The 27,591-nt window shown below is 50.5% G+C and overlaps 2 protein-coding genes across 11 annotated transcripts in view; one reads left to right on the top strand and one right to left on the bottom strand.

Annotated features, from left to right (window-relative positions):
• Positions 1-11,453, bottom strand: part of SUGP2 (SURP and G-patch domain containing 2) — a 33,953-nt gene extending 22,500 nt beyond the window's left edge. For 4 of the 7 annotated variants that reach the window (XM_045990259.1, XM_045990253.1, XM_045990254.1 and 1 more), the window contains exons 1-4: positions 11,097-11,228; positions 9,595-9,726; positions 4,074-5,678; positions 773-893 (exon numbers count right to left, since the gene is read on the bottom strand). In XM_045990259.1, the coding sequence (XP_045846215.1) occupies positions 773-893; positions 4,074-5,678; positions 9,595-9,726; positions 11,097-11,148 (1,910 nt within the window). In that variant the 5' untranslated portion in view covers positions 11,149-11,228. Of the gene's footprint in view, positions 1-772; positions 894-4,073; positions 5,679-9,594; positions 9,727-11,044; positions 11,229-11,390 lie in introns of those variants that run through there. The other 3 variants (XM_045990256.1, XM_045990255.1, XM_045990257.1) reach the window with 3 other exon arrangements.
• On the top strand, positions 11,436-27,178 carry ARMC6 (armadillo repeat containing 6). 4 transcript variants are annotated; one of them, XM_045990261.1, is made up of 10 exons: positions 11,436-11,567; positions 15,688-15,861; positions 16,974-17,056; positions 21,044-21,617; positions 23,210-23,355; positions 24,696-24,827; positions 25,159-25,296; positions 25,398-25,406; positions 25,505-25,548; positions 26,417-26,567. In XM_045990261.1, exons 2-10 carry the CDS (start codon positions 15,735-15,737, stop codon positions 26,433-26,435), a joined length of 1,272 nt encoding a protein of 423 aa, XP_045846217.1. In that variant the 5' UTR covers positions 11,436-11,567; positions 15,688-15,734; the 3' UTR covers positions 26,436-26,567. The 4 variants fall into 4 exon arrangements, with proteins under 4 accessions (XP_045846217.1, XP_045846216.1, XP_045846219.1 ...); XM_045990260.1 differs by lacking the exons at positions 25,398-25,406; positions 25,505-25,548 and having other exon boundaries at positions 26,417-27,178; XM_045990262.1 differs by lacking the exons at positions 11,436-11,567; positions 15,688-15,861; positions 25,398-25,406; positions 25,505-25,548 and adding an exon at positions 20,545-20,611 and having other exon boundaries at positions 26,417-27,178.
• Positions 27,179-27,591: the final 413 nt, after the last annotated feature.

Below are 27,591 nucleotides of genomic sequence, written 5' to 3' on the forward strand. Positions count from 1 at the left end.
AAATCACAGCTACATGACATGAAAACCCAAACAGCCCACAGCAGGCAGAGAGACAGGAAACAAACAAGGAAAACTGGCAGTAGATACTGGCGGGCACATGGGGGGCTTCCTTCCACGGTCTTGTTCTCGACTTCCTCTAATAAGCAAGTACTGTATATGTATGTATGTATGTATTAAAAGATTTTATTTATTTATTAAAAATTTTTATTTCTTTATAGACAGAGAGAGACACAGCGAGAGAGGGAATACAAGCAGGGGGAGTGGGAGAGGGAGAAGCAGAATTCTTGCCGAGTAGGGAGCCCGATGCTTAACGACTGAGCCACCCAGGCGCCCCAGCAAGTACTGTATTTATGCTGAAAACTTTAATTTTAAAATCTTGTTCCATTTGCGTGAAGAAGCAATAAGGCAAAAGGAAAAGAGAGTTTAACAGACAGCAGCAGTAAGTCACGAGCAACTGCGGTGACCCACCCTGATCTTCACGTGCTCTTTGCACGCGCCTCTTCCCTCATCCTTAAGCCAGCAGAGGCATGAGGGGCTCCCTGCCCGGATGAGAGAAGGCCAGGGTGACAGGGAGACCATGGCAGGGCGGCAGGGTGGCAGTGGCGCTGGGGCTTGAATGGAGGTGAACCCGACCCTCTCTCATGCTCTTCCCACTGGCTAATACCACGCCTCAAAATCGCTACCTCACCCTCTGCATCGGACACCATCGAGACATGAATATTGCTGTGTGTTCTATGGGAGGGATTCAGAGGGGCAACATTTAAAGACCTACCAGTAAGCAGGGTCCTCCTTGAGAAGAGCTCTCTCTTTGGGAGACAGGCTGCCTTCAACAACACGAGTGACCAGTTGGTCGATGGTGTCCACCACCTTGTGATCCGCTCGCTGGGGGACCGCTGGAACACAAAAAAAGGGCTTTTCTGAGAAATACACTGGACCACACCGGGCCTGGGATGACCAGGACGGAGTCAGAGGCTTAGGACGGAATCTAAGCAGGCACGGTGACCAAAATCCTCATTCAAGAGAAATCAGCATTGAAAAGAGGAAAGCAGCATGGTATTCTAAAAACCAATACCCAAAACATCCTCCCAAAAGACAGAAGAGCATAACCACTAAAGGAGAAAGTCACAAGCTTACAATGACTGTGCAGAGCAACATATGCACATGCTCTACAGAAGGAAATGATACGCAGCAACTCTATTCTGCTTGTCAGGTATCGCCTAACTGGAATGTTCACATTAAGTGAAAAACATAAAGATATAAAATGTGACTCTGTACAAAATACATGAAAAAAATCTAGATTACGATTCCCAGTATGAAGGCAGGAGGAAAAGATACATAAATAAGGACACACAGGAAAAAAAGGAAACATGCCAGAATATTAATAGATATTCTTTATGGGTAGATTAACCAGCGACTTCATTTTCTTTGCGCTTTATCTATAAAAAATAAACGTGCATGTGTTTTATAATCAGAAAACATGTATGTAAATTTGCAAAGAAAAATTCCCTAATCAAAGAAGTCAGTGGCCATAAGATAGGTGTTTACAGAAAATATCTGCTGAATGTATGAAAAGAAAAACATTTCTTAAAGAGTAAATTTCCTTCAATACGAGGTGTATTTTTTGTTTTTGCTATTTTAAGTAGGCTCCAGACCCAGTGTGGAGCCCAACAGGGGGCTTGAACTCAGGACCCTGAGATCAAGACTCAGAGCTTTAACTGACTGAGCCACCTTTTTTTTTTATTTCTTTTTTTAAAAATTTGACAGAGATCACAAGTAGGCAGAGAAGCAGGCAGAGAGAGAGGAAGGGAAGCAGGCTCCGTGCCAAGCAGAGAGCCCAATGTGGGGCTCGATCCCAGGACCCCGGGATTATGACCGGGGAGTCTGGGGAACCTCGAAAGCAGAGGCTCCAAACCACTGAGCCACCCCGGCGCCCCCCTGACTGAGCCACTTTAACATGAATTTCAATTTAAAAAATGTCCCTGGCAACACAGAAAAGCATCTGGCACTCAATTAGTAAGACTGTTTCATTTTCAGATATTTGCTGGTTTTAACTGCACAGAATGGTCTGTTTTAGTCATTGGATAAAAACCACTCCTTAACTGGAGAGGTTTCCCAGTTTGTTCTGTCCTTGTTCATGCCTGAGTCGCAACTTTGAGCTTATTTTAAACCTCACTGTGAACTCTTTATACCCGCTAAATGGATTCTTCCATTGTCATGCAATTGCAACTATTTTCCTGTTGAAACTGCTTCCTTTCCTTTTTTTTTTACATCGGCTCTCATCTTACAGAATTGCTAGTTTTACACGATCTTACCAAAGAATAAAAGGTTCAAAGTTGGAAGCCTTGAAAAACAATGCAATTTGTGGATTACTGCAACCATCTCTCGAGAAGGTAACCACAAGCAAGCATCCCAGCTTTGATCCCGCAATCCTCCTCCCCTGACCACATTCTGTAGAGGGGAACTTAAAAAATAACAATAGCGGTAATCCAAACATTCAAGGGAAGATGCCATCCCCGTGTTTCTGACAGTAATGGAAGCAGTGGCGGGGCAGTCCCCCATGAGACGGGCGCTGGTGCCAGCTATCTGCTGTCCAGACAGCCCAGGTTTGCAGACATCAGTTACAAGGGAACCGGTCTCTGCTCAGCCTCAGAGGCCTCTAGTAAAAGGCAGCCTGAGTCCCACATCAAGGGAAGGGTGAGGTCATTTACGTTAGGTCAGTATCATGAGGCAGCAAATGCTGCAGAAACACGGAAAAAGGCCTTTGATGATCCTGTAAAAGAGCAGACTGTAGTGTTTGCAGTACAGCAAGAATGCTGCTGTGGGGGGCACCTGCAGAGCAAGAAAACCAGAAAAAGTGGTGGGCGACTTTCAGTTACGGGTGTTTTCTTCCTCCTTCAAACAAAGTTCTTCATTATCATCATTATGCTAACTTTCCACTCCTCCACTATGAGGGGTGTGGGGAGGAAGGGTCTTGCTTCAGCCCTGAGCCCACTTCTGGAAGGCTCCCTCTCCAGGATGAGGGGTGGCTGCCCATCCATGGCGGGACCTACCCAGTGCCTGATGTAGTCAGGGCTCCATAAGGGTGTAGAGGAGTAAAGAGATTCAGGGACAAACAAGGCCTTCCCACTTGGCTCGGGCAATGGAAGCTGAACACTGCCTTGTGGGGAAGAAGACTTCCTCTTGAGATAAAGGGGGGGTTAGTGCTTCCTTGCTGGTCACAGGGGCACCACATATGCTCATGACTTCTGGGATGTCTGGGCTAGGAGAGCATCCATCCTCGGTGCTAAGAGGGAGAGAGAAGGGACACCAAACAGCCAAATGTTTCTATTACTACTACTTCTTCCTTTTTTTAAAAAACTATTACCTCTTTCTTGGCCTTTCTGGAACCTCCATGAGGCTGACTCATTAACTACACGTTACCAGATGTACCTAACTGACCTATCGACTTTTAGCCATTCTAGAAAAGCAAGTGGGTAGAAAGGTGCATCTACCTGGGCTGACGTGGCTAATCTCCACTGGTCCCTCAACACAGCTCAAACATGGCCTCCCGGCCTCCCCCGGGCTGGGGTCTCTTCCATCCCCTTAATTCTGGCACAGGAGGGTTTCTTGACTTCTGTCCTTTAGGCGCCTAGGGACTCCCCAGAGACAATGCCCAGTGCTTACTTTCCCCTCTATGAATGAGTATCCTGGGGCGGGGGGGAGATGCTAACAAAGGGTTCTTAACCTTGGCTGCAGGATGGTATAAACCCCCCACAAAGCACAGGCAGGATTGTGTACAAATATGTGTGCCTTTTTCCTGGCAAGCGCCACAGCTTTTCATCAGATTCCCAAAGGAGTCTGTGACCCAGAAACGCCTAAAAACTTCTGTGGTAGACAGAAGATTCCTAATATACGCTTCCAGAATGAAGAGCGCACACGCACACTGGCCAATATGAGTTTTCTACTACAACTCTGAATGTTTCCAGTTGGCTAAAAAAACTTTGGGGCAAAAATCTCAAAAATAAGAGACAATGCAAGAACACAAGAAAAACAAACTCATCACAATACACAGGAACTTTCGGGGCTTTCCTTACCATCACTCAGACCACTCAGAGCCTTGGCCTGAACTTCGGGTTTGGTAGGAGGAGCCATTTTCTCCTCCTCTTGGGCTGGCTCAGGTTCGGCTTTCTTGACCTGGAGGGGACACCCACTGCTGACCAGCCAGGCCTTCAGGTGATCGATGTACTCTCTCCCAAACAGAGTAGAGTCCTCGAAATTTGGAAATGCGGCAGGAGAGGGAGCTATATCTTGGAGGCCCACAGCTTCTAAGATTTTCTCTTGCCGGAAAGAGGAGGCCAAGGAGAAAGTCTGTCCCAGAAGGGCTAAAGATTTCCGGCAGAGAGAATTGGTGGTCTCCAGGGCAACAGCCAAGTCCAGGGGGTTACTGAGGGTCTTCATCTTGACACTCAGCTCATAGGCATTGCATGCCATGAGCAGGGGTGTGACACTCTTCAGGAGCCGGTCTTGAAGCCTCATGATGTACTTGTCAAAGGGCTTTATGATTTCAAAAAAGCAATTTTTGGTCTTCACAGCACCTTTGTCTAAAAGCATGTTTAAAAACTCGTTATCAACTCTGGGTGTTTTCAAAGCGGAGTGCTTTAAAAATTTGATAGTAAAAAAGCAAAAATCTCGGTGCTCTGGTTTTAAGGAGCATTTGAACGAAGCAAGCATTTTAGCACAGGTTTCGGTTTCGAGTTCAAAGAGAGTCTGGAAAAGCTGGGAAAATTTAACATCATCTTTTATGGTGTGAAATCCTGCCCATTTGATTATTTCTATCCCAAATCTTGAAAAGACATCAGACTTATCTATGAGGTCAAAGCTCATCTTTCTTCTGGGGAGCCGAATATCCTTCAGATTAAGCCCCAAAGGGATCTGAGTGGGAAACTGGATATCTTCTGTCCCTGGGTTTGTCCCCAGGGTCGCATCAGGACTTGAGGTGGTTTTCTGGATTTGGTTGGTGCCCTGAGTTTTGGGAGTAATACGATTTACAGTGGGTACTTTCTTCGTGCTCACACTTCTTAGTGTGACAAGTTTCCCGACTCCCCCTTTAGTTGGGAGCAGGCCCTGAGTCTCTCCCTTTCCTAAAAGGGCCCCTTCCTGGTCAACGATGTTTAGACCTCGGCCTCTGCCCTGGACTTGGGCACTGCCCCTGAGCACAGAGTCTGCCTCCGCAGGACGGTCCACATCATAATCCCGACTCTCTTTCTCTAAACACTCTTTCTCAATCAGCCTGGAGGAACCAAAGTCCCCCAGGAGTGCAGAAGGACCAAAATTATACTCCTGTGACCAAGGGGATTCTTGAGAAACGGGGTGGGCAAAGTCTTGCTCCCAAGAGCCACGGAGTGCAAATTTCCAGTCCTGAGAACGGAAATGTCCCAATTTCCGGTGGCCAAAAACCTGGTCTCGGGAATCAGGGTGGGAAAATTCCAGATCCCGGCCACACTCTTTGCGAAAGTAGTTGTCTTCACTTACAGAAGGATTGCTTGATCTGAAGGAAGGTCCTGGAAATACATCACCTCGCAGGCTTTCTCTTCCAGTGTCTCGAGCATGGGCTACAGATCCAGCCAGAGTATATCTGCTGTCACTGGGAATGTCATCATACATATCTGCTCTGGCTCTTGGGACTGTCCTTAGAAGATCTGAAATAAATGATTCAAAGAGAAGCACAAAGGTAATTTAGACCAGAGGTTGCAAAAAGACATTCCACATACCAGCAGCCAGGAGGGGTCCTTTTTTTTTTTTTGCCAGAATACATTTTAGAAATTTGTATTTGTTTCTAAAATTTAAAATGTGGGTGGCTTTACTTAAAAATCTGGACTGTCAACTTATAAAAATAGGAGACCTCCAAGCACTGGCCCTGCATGTGCCTGGATGACAGGCCACAGAGGCTGGGCAGTAGTCCCTGTCACTCATTTGGCCTTGCTGTCCAGGCTCTGCAGGTATCTGTTTTATAAGCCCTCTTTTAGACTCACAGAAGGGTGTCTGGCCCCCAAATAACTTCTTTACTACAACTGGAACGCTTGTGTATTTCTACCTTACCACACAGTAGACAGTTCCTCTGGCGGCTGCCTGCCCTCCCTGCCTCTGAGGAGAAAATGTTAGATCACAGTGCCACTACGGCTGGAGCCATGTCTGACACTAAACCCGCCAGAGCCAACCATAGCTCAGCATCTGACCCAAAGGCTTCCTTGCAAATGTCCACTGGGCCAACCAATCCTCTGAAAAAACAGAGAGACCAAAACAGGTAAGAGAACGCAGAAGCTAAACAAGCCACAGAAAGAGAGGCCCTAATGAAAACGGAACAGAGTGTGTAGAAATGAGAAAAACAGGAGCCTAAATTTGCATTTGCTTATTCACACATAAACTCTGTAAGAAGCCAGGAACATGGGAAGAACAGGCCTCAGGGAGACTTTGCAGAGGAGCTTTCTAACTTTCTAGCTTATGGCAGAATATTACCTAGTCAGGAAGTCAAATAAAAGAAAAGGGAGAGAGATGCCAGGAAGGAGTAATGGACCAAGATACCACAAGAAGCTAAAGCTGTGTATAAACCCAAGTTTATTTGTTCAACACATAAGCAAGTGAACAACTACTGTGTGTGCACACTGCTTAGGCAATGGAGTTATAGAGCAGCGAAAGGAGATAGCGAAATTCCTACTCCTCTAGATTTATCAGTTGAGGGAGCCGAACAATAAACAGAAATCCACTACATGTAAGAATCAAGCAGACAGGAGCACGAAGAAGAGAGCCATTTTCAGACAGGCTGGTCAAGGAGGGCTGCTCTGACAGCAACGTATCTGCGCAGCAGAGGCCTCGTGTAAGAGGCCAGACTGTGCAGTTATGGGGGAAGCCTTCCAGGGAGTGGGACATCAGGACAAACCCAGAGGTAAGACTAGCAAGGAACGAGTAGAGCCAGAATGGAAGAGGAACGAGGGGCAAAGTGATAAAAGGTGGCTCCTAACCTCTACTGCTTACTGGAGTCCTTTGGGATCCCCAGGCATCCTGATTTAATTAACTGGGATGGGGATGTGGCCTGGGTGTTAGGATTTTTTAAAGAGTCCCCAAGGGGTATCTAGGTGGCTCAGTTGGTTGAGTCCGCTCATGATCTTAGGTTCATAAGACTGGGTTCCACATCGGGCTCCACGCGCATTGTGGAGTCTGCTTGTCCCTCTCCTTCCCCCTCTGCCCCTCCCCATGCACGTGTCCATGTTCTCTAGCTTGCGCATGTGCTCTCTCACTAAAATAAATAAGTAAGTAAGTAAGTAAAATCTCAAAGGGTCCCCAGATGATTCTAACAAGCAGCAAAGTTAAGGACCCGCTACACTAGAAGATGTGAACAGAATGGGGGTAACAAATCAAGTCAGGCCCTCAATGGGCCTCCACAGTTTATTCTGAACAAGATGGAAAGCCTGAACCTCCCTGACTAGTGCATGGAATTGAGCACCCAGGTACAAGAGTGAATATGGATGTTTCAGCAAAAAGTCCACTGGGATAACACAGGTATTGATGGCTACTGACAGCACGGTTAGGGCAACAGCATTAGGAGCGGTGGGGGATGGGGTCTGCACAACGGGATTTTCAGACGTCTTGTAAAGCCATACAGACTAGAACAGACACAGTGAAAGGCCAGTGGATGGACCATGCAGCTAGTGACAAAAATCTGTGACAAAGTGGTGGTTCCGGAACCATCTATCATCCTGCTGGTTTCCTGGTACAGGTCCCATCCCCCATTTTTCTTGAGGAGACTAAGATACATGTCAGTTAACGTCTGAGTCTCTAGATAAAAATAAACCAAGATTTAAATCTCTAAATATATACATGTGTATACACACACATACAAATACATACATATAAATGTGTGTATGCATATGTCAACACGTAAGTATTCAGGATTACATAAACGTATCATAGAAGAACTGAAGTATTCACAAAACACCACAGATATGGTTACCTCTGAGGGGTAAGGAAGGAGCTAGAAACTTTTCCATTATACTCATAACTACTGCTTTTTTTCTTTTTTTAATTCTATTTATTTGACAGCGCACACTCACGTGCACACAAGCAGGGGGAGCAGCAGAGGGAGAAGCAGGTTCCCCACTGCTCAGTGGGATCTCATATGGGATCCCAGGACTCTGGGATCGTGACCTGAGCCGAAGGCAGATTCTTTTTTTTTTTCCGAAGGCAGATTCTTAACTGAGCCACTCAGGCGCCCCATACTCCTAACTACTTCTTAATTCTTCCAATCCCTTATAATGGGAATGTTCTTGTGTAGAAATACTCAAGCATTTTAAAAAATACAGTAGCTGAAGATAGCTTCTAGGCTTTGGTTTCTCCCCATCCAAAGTACACAAGTTATCCCTGCCCCAAGCACTCAGACTCACTTTATCAACACTGAGGCAGCTTCCTCAGTGGACACTGGCTCAGAGGCTGGTGCAGGGAGCAACACAGGCCCAAAGGAAGCCTGGAGGAGGCTGGCCCACCTCAATTATTTTTTTTTTTTTTAAGATTTTTTTTTTTTTTTTTTTAATTTACTTGACAGAGAGAGAGATCACAAGTAGGCAGAGAGGCAGGTAGAGAGAGAGGAGGAAGCAGGCTCCCCGCGGAGCAGAGAGCCTGATGCGGGGCTCGATTCCAGGACCCTGAGATCATGACCTGAGCCGAAGGCAGCGGCTTAATCCACTGAGCCACCCAGGCACCCCGAGGCTGGCCCACCTCAAAAAAGGGAGTGCTCAGTGGGCCCAGGAGAGCAATCAAATCAACCTCAAAACCTGCTGAAGCTTCCTGGAGGAAGGCACGTGCAAGCCAGGTCTAAGTGCCCGAGAGACTTAACCAGGCTGGCCTGGGCGGGGGAGGGATTCAAAGCACAAACAGGCAGTACAGTGTCACTGAAACATGAGCCCCAAAGGCAGGAGACAAGGGCTGGGGGCGTTAGGTACCATGGTGAGGGACCCCCGTTATCTTGCAAACGGTGTGTGTACCATTTTTGATTCTGTGGGTGTGACCTTTCAAAACTTTCCAAGGACAATGTTTTCAGGCAAGGCCTATATCTGGCAACCTCCCATGCCCTCATCTTGTACACACCACTATTACCATTACCTGGTTGCTCTTGCACTTGTCTTGAGGATGTAACCCCGAAATGGGGAACCCCGAAGAATCCAAGCAAGACCTTGGCCCAGCAAGGCTGGCATTAATAGATCTGTCGGGGAGGGCTGATTTGAGGGGAATGGAGCGAGAAGCTGAGAGACGGTTCAGAAGATTACTGCAATAATCCAGGCGAGAACTAATGAGAGCTCAAATGTGGGCAGTGGTGGTGGGGACGACCGAGACAGACAGATTCAAGAACCCTTCTTTAGGTGGGGGAGGACAGAAGCAGAGAAGCTTCAGATCATAATGCCCACTTCTGCATAATGATTTGACAGGTAGACCAAGAGATAACTTTATCTCCCCTATTCAAGGAGTTGAATAGTTTGCCCAAGACACTGATATCCTCCTGCCCTGACCCTAAAAGAATGCCCAATAACTACCCTCCCCGCAAAGAAACCAAGCACTTTAATTCACCTTGAGCTTTAAACTGAAGAGCTTCACCTACGGCCTCACCACTGGGGTCCATGTGATATCGGTTAGCTTTTTCTTGCAAAACAGCATCAAAAGTCTCCTGTGCAATTCGCCTAGCTGCCATGTTTCTCTGACCTGTAGTGAGAGGGGGGAAAAAAAGACACTAAGAATGACAACTAACGCTCACACACAGCCTGCTTAATTTCACCTAATCCTCAAAGTAATGAGACAGTAATTTATAATTCAAATGGTGCTTCAGAAGGAGGCTGGATTATTTTAAGGGGGCTTCTGCCCTCACGGAGCTCACAGGTGTGTTGGTTAGAAGGAACAAAACAAGCACTGTGATCTTAGACAATCTATCTTGCTTCTCTGAGCCCATTTCCTCAGAATCCCTACCTGTTGGGGCTAAGTGGAGAACTGCAGTGAAGCAACCACACAACTGAATGTAAGCGGGGGGCGGAGCATAACCCTTGCAAATGGTGGTTAGGAGAGATGTGATCTTTCCCATTTCTATTCTCTTGTATCACAGACATGCAAAGAGGCTCTGAGAACTGCCTCTCAACAAGTGAGTGGAGGAATCCCTGGCTAGTGACAGAGCTTGCTCTGTACCAGGTCCTCTCGGAGGAAAGGGGCTCTCACAATCTCCTTTAGTTTTTCCAACAACCCAGTGAAAAGCGGGTCCTGTTATGAATGACAGTATACAGAAAAAGAGAAAGACTCGGGCTAAGTGACCCACCCAAGGTCAGAGAGCCCAGACCGGAATCGGGAAAACAGAGCACTGGTATTGGGGACAAAGCCCTGAAGACTGACTGGAAAAAGACTTGAGAAGCAACGCTCGGGAATCCGGTGGCTGCGTCCTTAACCAAAATACCCCTTCCGTCTTGAAATCTCCAACCTCAAGACCCAAACCTGCCCTTCCTTCGAGCCATTTCTTATAACCATCATCCCCTTTTCTCATCCTTAAACCCTTTTCCTGGGGCGCCTCTTGTTCTCTGCTGTCGAAGGGTAGGGTCTCCCAGTCAGGCGGCTCCGGATCAAATCAAGTGACCGAACCTTTTTGCGCCTCCGTTTCCCCATCCATGGAATGGGCAGCTAATGGTGGGGGCTGTTGTGGGGATTGAACCGGGTGAAAAATGGTCAAGAGCCCGATACGGCGGTCGGCTGCAGTAATCCCCCTACGAACGGAATTGCTCTGGGCTCGGGTGGAATGAATGAACGAATGAACCCTTTCGGGCGTGGCCCGCCTCCTACCGGCCTCCGAGAACGGAGACAAGGGGGCGTCGGGCCCGGGAAGCCGAAGACCGCCCCCCAGGCCGAGCAGGCGGGGACGCGGTCGGCGCACAGCCCGAGGGCCGAGCTCGCGGCGTCATCGCGGGGCCCCGGGCCCCGGAGCGGAACCCGGTCTTCCCACCCGGGGACCCGCCCACCGACAACGCCCGGGCCCAGGCCTCACCCCGAACCCACCGCGCGCGGAGCCGCCCCCGCCGCCGCCTCAGGCTCCTCACCCTCCGCCGCCGCCGCCGCCGCCGCCGCCGCCGCCGCGCGAGGCGGGGACATGCAAATGAGCCAACGGTCTCCGCAGCGCCGCGCCGCGCAGGCGCAACCTGCCGCCGAGCCCTGATGCGCAGGCGCAGGCGGTCACCGCCGAGTCCTCTTGCGCAGGCGCGTTGCTCGCTTCTCGGGGCAGACGCTCCCGAGGCGAAAGATTAATTTGTTGAGAGCGGCGGCAACGGAAAGCGGCCGGGAAAACGCGCCAAAGACGCCGTCGCTGCACACCTGTTGGCTCTTTCGGCTTTTACCTGCGCTCGCGGTCACATCAATTGATCTCTCCGGGAGCGGTCCGTGGAGCTGAGGGAGGCCGAGGCGAGTTGGCGCCAGCGCGCCTGCGCCCGTACGGTGGCCGGAGGGGGCCAGAGGTGGTTCTGCCCGTGACAGTCGGGAGCCCCACCCTTTCCCCACGTGGCTGTGAAAACCGGGTGAGAAGCGGGGGCTGCGGAGTTCCCTCGCGCGGGGAGGGGAGTGGGCACCGCGGGGTCGGGCTGGTGACTGTGGCGCCGCCCTCGGGGACTTGATTTTGGGGAATGACTCTTACAGAAGCCGCCAGAGAACAAAATCCCTGTTTCCCTGGCCTCCGCTTTCTTTTCATTCATTTATTCATTCATTTCTTTTCATTATTCATTCATTCATAACCTATGTACTGAGTGCTGCGTGTCTGACTCCCTCCTGGGCAGGGGGCGGAAGGTGGTAAACAAAGTTGACCGAGCCCCAGTTGTCGTGGAGGTTAAATTTTAATGAGGGGGGAGGAGGCTAGACAGTAAAAGGAAATAAAATAAATGGACATGTAGCTCCAGGTAGATACAGTGCTCAAAAAGGATGGTGCGATAGGAGAGTGGGGCTGCTTTAACCACAGTGGTTATTAAGAACGTCCCTTGGCTGGTTGGGATGCGCAGGTGAGGTCTAGGTAAGGTCCGTGTAGAGAAAGTGCTGGTAAGTAGATTGGATTTTGTTGAGAGGAATGGGACGCCAGTGCAGTATTTTGAGCAGTGAGGTCTCTGTGATTTCAAGTTTCTCCCTGCCTGCTGAGTGGAGAATAGAGGTACAGAGTGTGGCAGGGAGGAACTTGGTGAGACTACCCATAGGACTGTGCCTGAACCAGGGTGGTTTTGTCGGGTGGAGGAAGATGATAGAGACCCTGCCATGTCAGGGCAACGCTTTCTCAGTGAGTGGAACCCTGGCTTAGAAAGGGAAACCGGCTGTCATTTGAGGTCTTGCTAACTCCCTTTCTTTCCTCCAGGACACCTTGCTCCTATCATAGGGACTGGTAATGCTGTTTTTCCCCTTTCCTAACCTGGGACTGTTCCCAGGTGGCTCCCAGATGACCATTCCTAGGCACCGACTTTCTCATGAACTCCAGATACGTACTTTCATTCTGCCACCTAGCCTTGTGCCCAACCTAGGGGACCCCTGTAGGACTTGCTGTAGAGGGGGATCCCAGAGCCAGACATTGATCTCCCAAGCTCAGGACTGGGCAGAGGAAGGTTCATGGGGTAGGGGAGCCAAGGTCAGAGAGCACATACAGGTTCTAAGTGGTCAGGGAAGGCACCCAGGAGGAGGAATCCTGGAAGAGCTAGCAGACACTCTGCAGATAACCCAGGTGGAGGGAAGGCGTTAATGAAGCAGGGCAGCATGATGGCCAGGTCTCTTACTGCTTGTGTGATCTCTAGCAGGTTCTTCCCCTTTCTGAGCTTCAGATTTCTCATCCATAAAGTAGGCATAATTGACATTCACCTTTTGGACTGTGTCGCTGTGATAGTGTGGCCACTCACTGTTGGCCCGCTCAGGTCTGAAGCATGGCTGGGGTGGTGGAAGCATCATTTGGTTGCAGAGTCAGGGACAGAATCCTTCCAACTGCCCTAGCTGGGAAGTTCCTGCCCCTCGAAACTGGTCAGGAACACCCCACACACATACCAGCCTGGATGCCTCACTGAGAAACTCTTTATTGAAACAAAATCCTTATATTTTTTCCTTCACCTTTGACCATGGAAATCCTTAGCAACCCCTAAAGGGATCCTTGTTCTTCTGGGGCAGAAAGAAGGAGGGGGGCTGTCTGCAAGGGAGCAAAGTGAGGTGTTTGATGCCCTTATGCCTCTCCCCCCAATTAAACTGGTTGAATTACTTCTAGGCAACAAAGGAAAGGAAAAACACCTAATGTTTATTGAGCTCCTACTCTGTGCCAAATCCTATTTAAGCACTTTATAGGGATTGTATGCTTGAAATTTCACTACAGTCCTATGAGGTAGATTCTCTTTGTTTATCCCCATGTCACACAAGAGAGAGTTGACCAACCGTGAGGTTAGGCGGAGGGCCTGGGATTCAAGTCGCCACCGCTGGCCCCAGAGCCTGTCCTCCTCCTCCCCCAAAACATCTGCACAAACACAAATGGAGACTTCACTTCCTGTGCCACCTCCAGAAAGAGAAGCGCAGGCTTGAGTGGCCTGTTTCCCATACAGCCCAAATCTGCCCTTGGACTTCTGCCACATTCCCCTCCTGCTGTCCTAGTACTCCCTGTGCCTTTGTTCCCCTAACATTTTCTGTGATGCATGATTCTTCAACAGACCTGGGACGGAAAAAATAATTGTTTTGAAAGACAGCCTTAAGACAATTGAGAAAGTTGGTCATGGAGTGTATATTAGGAAATAGTAATATATCGCTGTTAAATCTCCTGTGTTAAATTTTCGTTGCACTTTGAATGTATGAGAGTGCCCTTTTCTTGGGAGATACATGCTGACATCTTTCAGAGGGAAGGATCTAATTCCTGGAGCACATTCTCACATGGCACATGTGCGTGCAGGAACACACGCTCTCAGAGATTAACTTGGCAAAATGTTAACAGCTGATAAAGTTAGAAGGAAATAGGTGTTCTTTGTACTATTCTTGAAACTTTGTTACAAATTTAAAAAGCGATGTATTTTAACAGAAACTTAATATTATTCCAATAAACAAAGTAGATATAGTAAAAGAAGCAAAATGAAAGGAGTTGTTAACCCCTGTTAGGCTCTAGGCCTGAGGCCCGTTTCCCGCTTTGTTGAAAAGAGAGAGTGATAGGAGCGCCTGGGGGGCTCAGTGGGTTAAGCAACCCACTCTTGATCTCAGCTCAGGTCTTGCTCTCAGAGTTGTGGGTTCAGGCCCCATGTTGGGCTCCACTCTGGGCGTGGAGCCTACTTAAAACAAAAAATAAATACAATAAAATAAAAATAAAAAGTACACGTTCAGTGCCTCCGTCACCCTAGCTATATTTCAAGTGCTAGAACCCACGTGGACGGCACAGATAGAGAATATCCCATCTTCACAGAAAGTTCTATTGGATCCATTGTTAGACTGGGTTTGAGTTTTTGGCAGGAGGACTTCACAGGTGCATTTCATTCCTGTCTGGAGGCAAGTGGTGTTGGGTTTCTCTTCTGGCGATGTGAAATCACAGTGGATGAGGGTACAGTCCCCTCATTGTCACGTTCTCCATCAGTTTCACTCCTCACGGTTTTATGGTCTATGGGGACTGTCATCTAAATCTGGCCTGTTGTGGATAATTTGTTGGACAGTTTCACTCCTCACGGTTTTACGGTCTATGGGGACTGTCATCTAAATCTGGCCTGTTGTGGATAATTTGTTGGAATTCATCTACAAAACAGAACTTTTCCTCTTCCTGTCTTTATAATCTGGTAATTAGGAAGTAGGGTGAATGTTGTATTCTTTATTTGCCAGTTTTCAGCAAAATGAGATGCCTGGGTGGCTCAGTTGGTTAAGTGTCTGCGTTCAGCTCAGGTCATGATCCCGGGGTCCTGGGATTGAGCCCCGCATCCAGCTCCTTGCTCAGAGGGGAGCCTGCTTCTCCCTCTGCCTGGCATTCCCCCGGTTGTTCTTTCTCTCGCTGACAAATAAATAAATAAAATCTTCAACAACAATAACAACCACCACCACGAAACAAGGTACATTTGGAGAAAATAATCCAGCTTCTAGTCCTGTCCTCATCCCTCTTTTTCCTACCTCCCCTTATGGTAATTATTTCTATTAGTTTTTGATTTAGCATTCCACTTTATTATAAATAATTTTTATTTTGAAACTTTTGTTGGTATAATAGCATACCATTGTAAGTAGTTTTATTATTACATAGTTACATATGAAATACCTAAACTATATAAAAAAATGCCATATAGTTCTCGTGTTATATATTACTACAAATATGGCATATCGTAAATAACACATGTAAAATATGGCATTATAACCGTGTTATTTCATTATGATCACGTGGCAACTTATAACCTGTAATATTATTAAGCTATTATTTTATCCTTTGTTGACTAAAAGGACATGTGTTAACATTTTTCTTTCTTAGATAAAATGTCAACTCTCTGCCCTCTTCTGCACTTCTAGAGGCTGTGCAGGTGCTGGGGTATCAGCCTTCCCTGTGACCCAGCTTGTAAGACTTTTTCCTGGGAGGTCCAGGGCTTTGGCCCTTGGTCACTCTTTCCTAAGTGATAGCCAGGCTCACAGTTGTCCTCTCACCCTCCATGAAGCTTTCTTCCTGTCTTGACTTCTCAGTTTGAGAGTGTTTGTCAGGCGGGCACCTGCCACCCCATGAGCAGGAGATGAAGATGTCCTCCAAGCGCATCACCCAGGAGACCTTTGATGCAGCCGTTCGTGAAAACATTGAAGAGTTCGAGATGGGGCCAGAGGAGGCAGTAAAAGAGGCGGTGGAACAATTTGAATCACAAGGTAGGGCACTGTGGCAGGCCCAGCACTGGTCTGGCTTTTTGGCTGAAAGTCACTTCCAGTCCCCAGCTCTTAAGATGCGGAGAATGATTTCCCGCCACGGTTCTGTCTTGCCTCGGGCGGCAGCCCTGGGCCCCACCCTGAGCCGGCTGGCGGCTTCTCCCACTTTGTTCTTATCCTCCCTCTACTTGCCTTGACCCCACCCAGACATCTGCACGGCTGAATCCTTCAAGATGGGTCTCTTTTTTAATTGCCACTTCCTTGAAGAGGCTTTTCCTGACTGCCTCGCAAGAAGCAGGGCCACCTGCCTCGCTGCCTGAGTTCATGGAGGGTTGGTCACCAGCCTGTGGCATTTTCAAAATAGGCTATGGGGGACAGTGGTTAGGAAGGGACTATTTATAGTGGTGTTGCCAGGGTTAGGAGATCCTGCTGGCCATAGCAGGGACCTCCCCGGCCCCACAACAGGCCATAGCTGGGGTTGGAGAGTCACCTGGCAGAGGCAGAGGCAGAGGCAGGGAGCTGGGAATAATTAACCCCACCTTCCCACTCCTTTTGATCTGAAGGCCTATTTCCCATTGGCCAAGCCCAGTCAGATTCAAGAGGGCAAAGGAGCTCAGGGGGTCCAGCCTCAGATGTCAGAGGCTGGTGTCCCCGGCACAGGGTGGTTTATAGATACTGGCCGGGGACTGGAGGAATACCCGCATGTGTCTTGTGCAGTGCAAGCTTCTCCTGGGGGTGTCAGGGAGGGTGGGGGTGCAGCCAGGGTGAAGAACAATGAGAGCCCCAAGGGAAAAGGCTGTGGGGTCCCCTCCCCTCTTAGCCCACCAAGTAGAACATGTCCCTCACTGCAGTGATGACCTGCAGCCTCACGACTGCTCTGTTCCCATTGGTTGGACAGGGCCAAGGGACAAATACCACCCTCCCCATATTCTATATCCCTTGTATGAAGGTGGTCCTGGTAGGGAGGGGTTAGGGTGGGGAGCTGAGCAGACCCCCAAAGGTCTCCAGAGTGGGGTGGTTCCGGAAGAAGGGACATGAGTATGTTCTGGAAGGCCTCTGGGGATGATGGCCTGTCACTTGTTTCTTAAACCACCCTCCCCCCCCCCCGCCCGCAGGGGTTGATCTGAGCAACATTATAAAGATGGCACCCAAAGTCTCTGCAGATGGACCCCAGGAACCTACACATGACATCCTGCAGGTAGGAGGGCGTGGCCCATGTGGGCATGGCTGACCTTACACATGTGGTTCCACACAGGTCACCATTGAACAGTCTGTTAGGGGCACCTTTCCACTGGTTCCTAAATGACAGATGCCAGTTCTGAAGGACAGGCACCCAACGTGTACATGGGAGCCTGAGCTTGCAGCCAGGGCTCCCTGAGTCCACATTTGAGTGTCCTTTTTGGGATAGACAACGCTCAGGTTGGCCCCAGTGTTGGCAGCCCTGGGGAAGAGGGCACCATGGAGGAGCCTTTCAGGAGGACCCTCCCAACCGCTAAGTCTGCTCAAAGATGAGTAGGAATTACAGAAAGTGTGGGATCACAGTAAGGCCACCACCTGTGGAGCACTGACTGTTCAGCAGGACACTATATAGCCTGCCCCTTTAGCACGAAAACTGGCCTGGGAGGTGGGTGTTGTCATCCCTCCTGACTTACTGATGGGCAAACAGAGGCCCAGAGCCTACCCTCACTCTCCAGCACACAGACAAGAAAGGTAAAAGTCACAGAGATTATATGCCATCCTTAAGGTCACCTATTAAACAATGATAAGCTGTTGGTAAAAAGGCAAAAGGCTGTAGTGTTTATTGAGAACTGACTGTGGAGTCAGTTCTGTGCAAGGTGCTTTCTTTGTGCTGTCTCAGTTGTTCTCTCCAGACCCCTGCAAGGTGGGGATTACTATCCCCATTTTATAGATGGGTAGTCCGAAGACAAAAACAATGATTTACCTGACAGCAAGTGAATATAGTGACAAAAGAGGAAGTTGGAGAACACAGCCCTGGGTATGAACCCAGCTCTGCCTAAGGCAAGGTATTTACTTCTCTCTGCTCTCAGGGTCCTCACCATCTCCAGCCTCACAGAGATTTTGAGAAAATTACCTCATTGTTTTGACTTCTTTGCTAGTAAGAAATGCGTTTGTTGTTTTGGCAGTTTTTTTTATTGGGTTGTTCATCTCATTCTTACTGATTTGTAGGTGCCCTTTACATAGGAAGGGTCTCAGTAACAATAGTCTCTAAGAATCACTGAGCACTTCTTAAGTGCTCAGCATTGTGCTAAATCCTTAAAACATATTATCTCAATCTATTGTTAGCCCATTTTGCTTATTAGGAATCTGAGGCTTCCAAAAGATAAATGACTCACTTGTGGTCACAGCCAGTGAAAGGCAGAGCTAGGACCCAGACCCAGGTCCCTCTCCCAGGGAAATCAAGCTGGGAACAGCTCTGTTGTTTTCTACCAGCAGTACAGAAAACTCCTTTTGTTTACAACCTTCACTTTTTTATTCTTCTTAATTTGACTTTTAATTTTATTTTTCATTACTGAAGAAGAATGTGAATATATTCTTGGCATAAAAGATTCAAGCAGTACTCAAGCATTTATAGCAAAATCTGAAAGGCCCTGTCCCCTTCTCTCCCAGCAAACCCCTTCTCTCCCTTCCTGTGTGGGAGGCGCCACACGCTTTGGGTTTCATATCCTTTCACCCTTATTTCTCACCTTGCAATCGAACCAGCCCCTTCTCTTGCCACAGCAGCATTGACCTCTGCTGCTGCCGCGGCTCCGACACGTGAAAAATGCTTATCTGTGGGGGAAAAATTCAACTCGGCTGATGTCTTTTGAAATGAGTCTACCAGAGTCAGGAAGTTTGTCGCGCACAAACTTGCAGAAACAAAACCAAAAAATCTTGGAACACTAAGGAGAAAACAAGCTGGACTGGTTTTATTTATTTATTTATTTATTTTTTTAAGCTGGACTGGTTTTATACGCAAGGAGTGTCAGAATCCAAGCCATCAGCCATGGAGAGAATGACCTCCCAGGGTAGTGGACAAAGCCCCCATCATCAGGCCAAGCTGTCCCAGGTGGGGCACAGTTGACTCTGCCACCTTCACTTCAGTGACTATCCCTTCCTCAGCCACCCGCAGGGTCTGGGGTCGCAGGCAGCACTTAGGAGCCATGAAGACCACTGTCTCAGCCAGCCAGCGCAGAGACCCACCTTCCTGATGCCATCCAGGGCAAGAGCAGATTCCAACAAACTGGACAGAGACTAGTGTGCAGTTTGTACCCTTGATCTTTTCCTCTCTCACCTCACTCAGTAAACCCAGAGTGTTGTAACTCCAGCACTGTGTGCCTTAATGGCACTTGGGCCACCGCTTTTCAGGTTTCTTGCCAAGTTCCTGCTCAAATGCTCCATCCTCTGCTTTGAGTTTGTGGTAAAATATAACACAGATTCACCATCTTAACCATTTGTAAGTGTATAGTTCAGTGACACGAAGTACTTTCACACTGTTGTGGAACCATCGCCCACCAGCCATTTCTAGGACTTTCTCATCTTCCCAAACTGAAACTCTGTCCCCATGAAACACTAACTTCCTGTTCCCCTCCCCTATCCCCTGTCACTCAGCATTCTCCTTCCCGCCCCTCTGAATCGGACTCCTCTCGGGACTCCTCTAAGTGCAATCACAGTTTGTCCTTTTGTGGCTGGCTTCTTTCGCTCAGCGTAATGTCCTCAGGGTTAATCCATGTTGGAGCCTGGGTCAGAATTTTGTTCCTTGCTATGGCTGAATAATATTTCATCACGTGGATGGACCACAGTCTGTTTATCCATTCATCCGTGATGGAAAGTTGGGTGCTTCTAGCTTTTGTCTCCCAGAATTAATGCTGCTGTGAACACGGATATACAGACATTTCTTTAAGACTCCTTACAGTTGGGGCGCCTGGGTGGCTCAGTGGGTTAAGCCGCTGCCTTCGGCTCGGGTCATGATCTCGGGGTCCTGGGATCGAGTCCCGCATCGGGCTCTCTGCTCCGCGGAGGGCCTGCTTCCCTTCCTCTCTCTCTGCCTGCCTCTCTTGTGATTTCTCTCTGTCAAATAAATAAATCTTTAAAAAAAAAAAAAAAATCTTTAAAAAAAAAAAAAAAAAAAAAAAGACTCCTTACAGTTCTTCAGGGTATATCCTTGGAAGTGGGATTGCTGGATCACGTGGTAATTGTATATTTACTTTCTCGAGTATTTCCCTAACCACTAGTGACGTGGACCATCTTTTTGTCGCCGTAGTGGCCACCAGTGTATTTTCTTTGGTGAATGTCCATTCGAGGCACATTCTTTGCTTTAAGCCTATTAATAATCTGTGTCATTGCAACATATCCTCAGTTAAGTCCAGCTCAGGGACGGTGAGCCAACTGGCATCCTTGCCATTCAGAGCAGTGGCGGCCAAATCCCAGCCCTCTGCGTTGGGTTGATGGCGTCTGTAGAGCTGCCTTCCCTAGGGCCAGGGACCAGTGATTTCGAAAGTCCTAGGAGGCTCGGGTTCATCTTGGGCTCATTGCTGAGGCAGATCTGGAGGTCTTGGAATTGAATGGCAGCTAGACTTGGATGCTCTTTTCAAATCGTTTCCTCTCATTATTACTGTTTTTCCCCCAAGGGCTTTGAGTTGAATTTGGGTAAATCAACAGTGTGTATGGTGTGGTTTCATTTGGCAGATAAACGTTTGTGGAATGGATGGGAGAGACAAACAGGAGACATCTGGTAGGGGCCGGTCTGGCAAAGGTAACTTTCACCTTCCTTGGAGAGGTGGCCACTGGAGGGTATGTCGGTTAGTTATAGCTGCACAGTAAACAACCCAGAACAACGGCCATTTTCTTGTTCCTTATGGTTTGACTGAGCTCAACCAGATGGTTCCACGGGTCTTGCTTAGAGAGCCTCTTGCAATGGCAGCTAGGGCTGGAGTGTTGACGGTGCCTGTGCTCACGTGTGTGGCTCCATGGAGGGACCCTGAGATAGCGGGGTCTCTCCGTCTCTGTGTGATCTCTGAAGCTCAAAGCTCCTAGAAGCCTATGTGTGGAAGCCACTATGGCTGGATTGCATTTCCACCACAGGCCTAGGTCCCGGGAAGGGGGATCTGACAGGGGCGGGGAGGGACACTTGTTGTAGAACCTCTTTGGGCTGAGCTGACACTGAAGTCTCTCCCATGTCCTCTAGGCTCTGGATGACCTGCAGGAGTCCATGGCCCGCTCTCGCCCCCAGGAAGTATCCACACACCTCGCTCGCTTTTTGGAGCAGTGCAAGCTGCACAAGGCGAGCCGCTTCCTGGCAGCCCAGAAGGGGGCCTATCCCATCCTTCTCGCTGCCTGGAAGCTTGCTGTAGCAAGTGACCAGGGCCTCCTGCTCCAGGCCCTCAACGCCCTGTCAGCCCTGACCGATGGCCAGCCTGATCTCCTGGACACCCAGGGCCTGCAGCTGCTGGTGGTCACACTGGCCCAGAATGCTGACGCAGCTGATCTGACATGTTCTGGCATCCGCTGTGTGTGCCATGCCAGCCTGAAGCACGAGGAGAATCGGCAGAACCTGGTGAAGGCCGGTGTGCTGCCTCTGCTGACGGGTGCCATTACCCGGCATGGTCATTGTGCCGACGTGGTCAGAGAGGCCTGCTGGGCCCTCCGAGTCATGACCTTCGATGATGACATCCGTGTGCCCTTTGGCCATGCCCACGACCATGCCAAGATGATCGTGCAGGAGAATGGAGGCTTGAAGGTACTCATTGAGGCTGCCAAAGGTAGGAACAGGTGTGAGAATGAGAGTTGGGTTTTATGACGGCTTCAGGCATGGCTGGCTCTAGACTCCGCTTGTCTCTTCTGGCTTACTACCACCCACATGCCAGCCCTAGTGGAATAGTTCCTTACTCCTGGTTGCTCTAGGTGAGTTCCAAGCCAGGTCTCATTGGCCAAGACCAAATCTTGTTCCCATCTCTGGAGCCATTTGAGGAAGGGGCTTGGCTCTGTTCAACCACACAGACTGAGAGTACACGGAAAGGAGAGCTCCCCAAAGGGACAAATAAGGGCGTTTCCCAAAAGTGGGGTCCCCAGTGGAGGTTTACAGTTTGGTTCATACTTAGCTTCAAATCGTTATGCATGTACATGTTCCCAACTGGGATGACCATGACAAGCCATGGGAGACCACAGCACTGATGTTCAGACCCAAAATTCCCTGCCCCCGTCCATTGTACCCACTAGAAAAGGCCTGACTGGGAAATGGTGCACAGAAGGTGACAGGAAAATGAGTTCTTCCCAGCCTGCCTCTAGCTCTGGCCCTATAGCTAGTCTTGTTTGTGTGCCTCTGGCCGTCTTCTGGAGAGGCGAGCCTACCACCTCAGTCTTCTACTTCTGGAGAAGGTGAAAACAGTCCAGCCATCTGTGAAGTCGAGCTCCTTTTCTGAGGGGGAGTTTACATCTCTCATTTGTTGACAGGAGCCCCTCTCAGTCTGGGTTCTAACAGAGAAGCAGAGCCACTGGGGTGTGTGTGTGTGTGTTTCAGGGAATCGGCTCATGTGGCCGAGGGGCTGGTGAGTCTGAAATCCACGGAGTAGCTTGGGCAGGAGCCAACACCACCATCCTCCAGTGAACTTCTTCCTCTTCAGGAAGACCTCAGTTTCCCTCTTAAGGCCTTGAGCTGACTGAATGAGGCCCAGTCAGGCCATCAGGGTTCATCGTGAAGTCAGCTGATCACAGATGTCATCACATCTAGAGAATTCCTCCACCCAGATTAGTGCTCCCGGCATTTCTGGGGCTGTACCCCGACCAGGGAGACATACCAGCTGACTGTCACAGAGTTGTATATAAATTAGGGCTGTCCACCCCCCACCCTTCCACTTCCTACCACCCCACCCCCAATCTGAGCCTCTCTCCTCCCTAGGGCCTCTGAGCTTTGTCTTCGGCATCTGTGTTCAATTTTACCCAGGTCCGCTCTATCCATATGTCCCTCTACAGTTTCTGGGTTTCCCGTTGCACTTAGAAAGGTCATTCCCACCCCAAGAACATAAAAATAGTCTTGGATGTTTTATTATAGCACTATTATGGTTTTCTTTTTTTAGTTGGGATCATCAGTTGGTCTGGAATTTATCTGGGACACAGTGTGGGGGAGGGCATGTCTGGCTGTCTTCTCCTGCGGCCAGCAGGGGGCACTCCAGGCCTGACAGCCCTGGTATTCAGTGGGGCTCTCCCGGTGTGTGTGGCCAGCCTGCTGGGCAGAAGGGCCCCACTTCCCAGGTGGAACAGGATTTGTACCAGGACTACTGGCTCCTGGTTCCAAGCTGGGACTGGTTCTCTCCATGTCCTCGCCCCAGTGGTTCCTCTCCCTCCCTCTCCACAGCATTCTCTGACAACCCCAGTGTCCTGAGTGAGCTCTGCAGCACTCTATCCCGCCTGGCCGTCCGCAACGAATTCTGCCAGGAAGTCGTCGACCTTGGGGGCCTCGGTGTCCTGGTGGCCCTACTAGCCAACTGCAGCGACCACCAGGTGGGCGTCCAGGCCGTCTTAAGGTGTGAAGCGCCGTTCACTTGGATTTCGATTTGTCATTTCTCTTGATGCCACAGGAAGGTTCCAGACCTCCCAGTGAACTCTGCCCCCTTGAGCCCCAGCCACCCAGACCAGCCTGAATCAGAACACATTGGCCCTGTCTGCTGACCCTGGAAGCAAAGTGCAGTTTTCACTTCTCATTGGCCCCTGGGCAGGAAATTAAGTTTTGGGGGAAAACAAATCCACCCACCCTCTCTTACTGACCTTTAACACCTTCGTATTTTCTACCAGCAGTGGGAGGAATGCCAGTGGGTGGTTGGCAGGGGCTGGCCCAGCCCCCAGCTCAGGAGTGTGGTGCTTGAGCGAGACAAATCCTTAGTGCCTGGGTTTCCCCATCCATAAAATGGGGCGGGGCCTCCTATTCGTTATTCTTTCATTTAGCAGCCGCTTAACCCCCTCTCTGCATGCCTGATCTAGGGGGGAGTACCTCCCTGTCCTGTGGCAGCAATGGCGCTGCTGGCCCCAGCCCCAGCTGGTGATATCAGCCAGTCTCCTTCTGGACACATGGCAGAAAGCTGAATTTGTTTTTTGTTTTTTTTTTAAAGATTTTATTTTATTTATTTGACAGAGAGAGAGAGAGAGATCACAAGTAGGCAGAGAGGCAGGCAGAGAGAGAGGAGGAAGCAGGCTCCCTGCGGAGCAGAGAGCCCGATGCGGGGCTCGATCCCAGGACCCTGAGATCATGACCTGAGCCGAAGGCAGCGGCTTAATCCACTGAGCCACCCAGGCGCCCCTTTTTTTTTTTTTTTTTTTAAAGAAGAAAGCTGAATTTGAACCAGCTTAAGCACATGAGGGAATGCGTTTTGTTTGTACTCCTGGACAGCCAGGCAGTGGGTGGTTTGGTTTCCCTCCCACTGCTTTCTCTTTTATGGCTCTGCCCCCGAACAGGGCGGTTAGCTGTCTCAGCAGCATCTGGTCAGCTGTCCTCAGCTCAGGACCTGGGGACTCAGCTATGGCCAGGGGACCCTGTGCTTTGATTCCTGGCCTGAGGCACATGCCCGCCTCTGTGCGTGAGGGGTGGGTGTCCAGGTTGTCCAGACACCTGGACTAGGCACAGGCGGGCTAATTCACAGGTTCCACCTCCCCGAGCCTCCCCTGCCCTTACTGGCTCCGTGTGTGCCCCAGGGTGGCCCCACCTGTTGTTCGGACCGTGGAACAACAGACCCTCCCTCAAGACCCCCCCGCACCCCCACAAACCAGCAGCCAAGCAGTTAGTGTCTGGCCCAGCACAGGAGGACGAGCTGGCCAGAGCTGACCCCCACCTCCCCCCACCCCCATAGGACGTTGTAAAGCAAGTGTTGAGTGCCCTGCGGGCCATCGCAGGCAATGATGACGTGAAGGACGCCATTGTCCGAGCTGGCGGGACAGAGTCCATCGTGGCCGCCATGACCCAGCACTTGGCCAGTCCCCAGGTACCTACCGCGGGCAGGGGGCGCACCCGGTGGGGCACAGTGGCTGGAGTCCCAGCTCAGTGTCTGGGTTCACCTGGTGCTCTGCCCCATTTCCTCAAGCAGGGCTAGGGTGGGGCCCGCGAGAGGCCTCGGTTGAGACCATCCCCCCTAAGCGCGTGGTTGAGGTTTTTATCATCCCTGTTATTACTGATCAGGTGTATACGCGGGCTGGCTGCGGTCTCTCCAGGGGAAACTGCAGGGCACTCACCTGGGGAATTAACAGTGGTGGCCACGGAGGGCCCTCGGGGTAATGGGCATCTGATTGTCTCTGCTGTCCCCGTGACCCCCACAGGTATGTGAGCAGAGCTGTGCGGCCCTGTGCGTCCTGGCCCTGCGGAAGCCAGAGAACAGCCGGGTCATCATGGAGGGCGGCGGCGCCCTGGTGGCACTGCGGGCCATGAAGGCACACCCTGCAGAGGCTGGAGTGCAGGTGGGCCTGGGGGCAGGAGGGCGGGGCACACCCAGGCCCTCCCTGTCCCGGTCCTCATCCCCAGCCTAGCCCACTTCTCTCCAATTCTTCTTCCTTCCCAGCTCCCGAAGGTATCTACTTCCCATCCTTGAGAATGCTCCCAGTTCTGCCCTCGGCTGTCTTCCTGCTCCTTTGCTCTTCCAGCATTGATCTTTTCCTCTCCTAACAGTTCCTTCAGAGGGATAGGAAGAGGAGGAGATGGGAGGAGAGCAGGTGGGGATCTTCTGGGACTTCGGGAAGATTCCTTGCCATCCGTGGGCTGCTCCTTCATGTTCAGCACGTGGGACCCACAGTCCGTACCTTACTGGGGAGTCAGTGAAGCCGAGCAGTAGACAGGGCTGCGTGCGCCCCTGCCTGAAACCCACACGCTTCCTTGTAGTTTCCAGGGCTCTCCCTGCCTCCCTGACTCCCACCTCAAGCGCCCTCCCAGTCCAGAGGCCTCCTTGTTGGTCTTCAGATATACCAGGCTCTGTCCCATTATGGGTCTTTGTCTCCCTCTTCGGGATGGTGTCACCTCGGGAACACTGCACTTGGCTCACCAATCACCTTGCCCACCCCTCACCACCCTGGCTGGGCAGCCTCTCACACCCCACCTACTTCTCTTCTAGTTTCCTAATGGTGGGGTGCTTTGTGGCACCCACACACAGCAGATAAGCAGGGCACAGTTGTTGATGAAAGCGTGACGATGTAATTGACAGGTGGGCCCTGTGCACAACCCCCTCATCCCACTGTCTCTCTGCTCTCCTTTCCTGGGGTCCCTCCCCAGGCTCTTGCCAGCCACGGGGACATCTTGCCCTGAGGCTGAGGGTCCCATACCTGAGGGATCAGCCACACCTGCCAAGCACTTGACTGCCCTGAGCATCCGTTTCCTCACCTGGGAGGTGGGGGAATTAGCCCTGCTTCCCAGGGCAGTTGAGAGGATAAAGCAGAGAAATGAATCTAGCCTGATAAGCCACACAGTGTAGGCACCTACTTTTCGTTGACCGTGGTCACCTTTGTCCTGTTAGGATGAGGGGGCCCTGAGGTCAGAGTGGACCCCACCCACCGGCATACCGCCACTCACCTTCAGTTCTTCTCCCAGAAACAGGCCTGCATGCTGATCCGTAACCTGGTGGCCCGCAGCCAGGCCTTCTCACAGCCCATCCTGGACCTGGGGGCTGAAGCACTCATCTTGCAGGCCCGTGCTGCCCACCGTGACTGCGAGGACGTGGCCAAGGCTGCCCTTCGGGACCTTGGCTGCCGTGTTGAGCTGCGAGAGCTGTGGACTGGCCAGAAGGGCAACCTGGCGCCGTGACCTTAGGCTCAGTCTGGGCCATGGCTCTGGGTGAGTTATGTGACTCAGGAACAGGGAAGAGGTCCATGTCCCGTCACTCTACTCCCCGGATTTCTTACCCATTCAGTGACGGGTGTTTTCTGATGGTCACCAGGTACAGGCTGGGGTGGGAAGGGAGCCATCATGAAGCGTCTACACAGCAGAGAGCAGCCCCTGGGTCCTGGCCTCCTTTCGCCTTGTTCTCCAGGCCAGCTGACCACATTGCTGTTACCCGTCCTGCCCTCCCAACCCCACCCCTGCCCTTTCCTACCAGAAGGAGGACCCTTAGTATTGCTTGGGGGCAAAGTGCTAACTGAAATGTGGGATCCACGCTGGCCAGTCTCACAGGAGGATGGGGACCCTGCTTTGGTTCCTACAAGTCTGTTCTCTCCCCTGCTCGTCTCTTACTTATAATATGGTTTGTAGGTGCCTTGCTCTGCTGGACAGAGAGCAGGGACCAAGCTCTTCTGCCTCCAGGGGTCCCAGGCCAGCCAGTACTTCCTAGTAATAAAAGACTCTGTTAGTTAACAATGGAGGGCTCTCTTCCATAGCGCGATGGAGTATGGGTGCCGCCTCCGTGGCTTCAGAGAATGGGAGAGGCCGATGTCTGGGGAGGCCATGGAGTCTCTGAGGAAAGCAAAGGGGTTTGAGAACTGCCTGGGATATATGGTCTGCTGGGGCCATGGTTCATACTGGGGTCTCGGCCCCAAGGCCACTGTTTCTGATTATGTCTCACTGAGCTCTGTGGCCTTGAGCTAGCGACATATTCTGTCTGAGCCTTGATCTGATCTGTGAAATGGGGAGGGGGGGAAATAGAGTCCCCTTCCGTGGGGTGTGCAGACAGAGCTGGCACGTGGGAGGCACGCGACTATCTTAGCTTCACCACCTCAGTCACCCTCGAAGGACTGTCCTGTACTTGTCTGCCCGGCTGCTTGAGGTCATTG

The sequence above is a fragment of the Meles meles genome, chromosome 20 (assembly GCF_922984935.1).
Source record: "Meles meles chromosome 20, mMelMel3.1 paternal haplotype, whole genome shotgun sequence".
NCBI lineage: Eukaryota > Metazoa > Chordata > Mammalia > Carnivora > Mustelidae > Meles > Meles meles.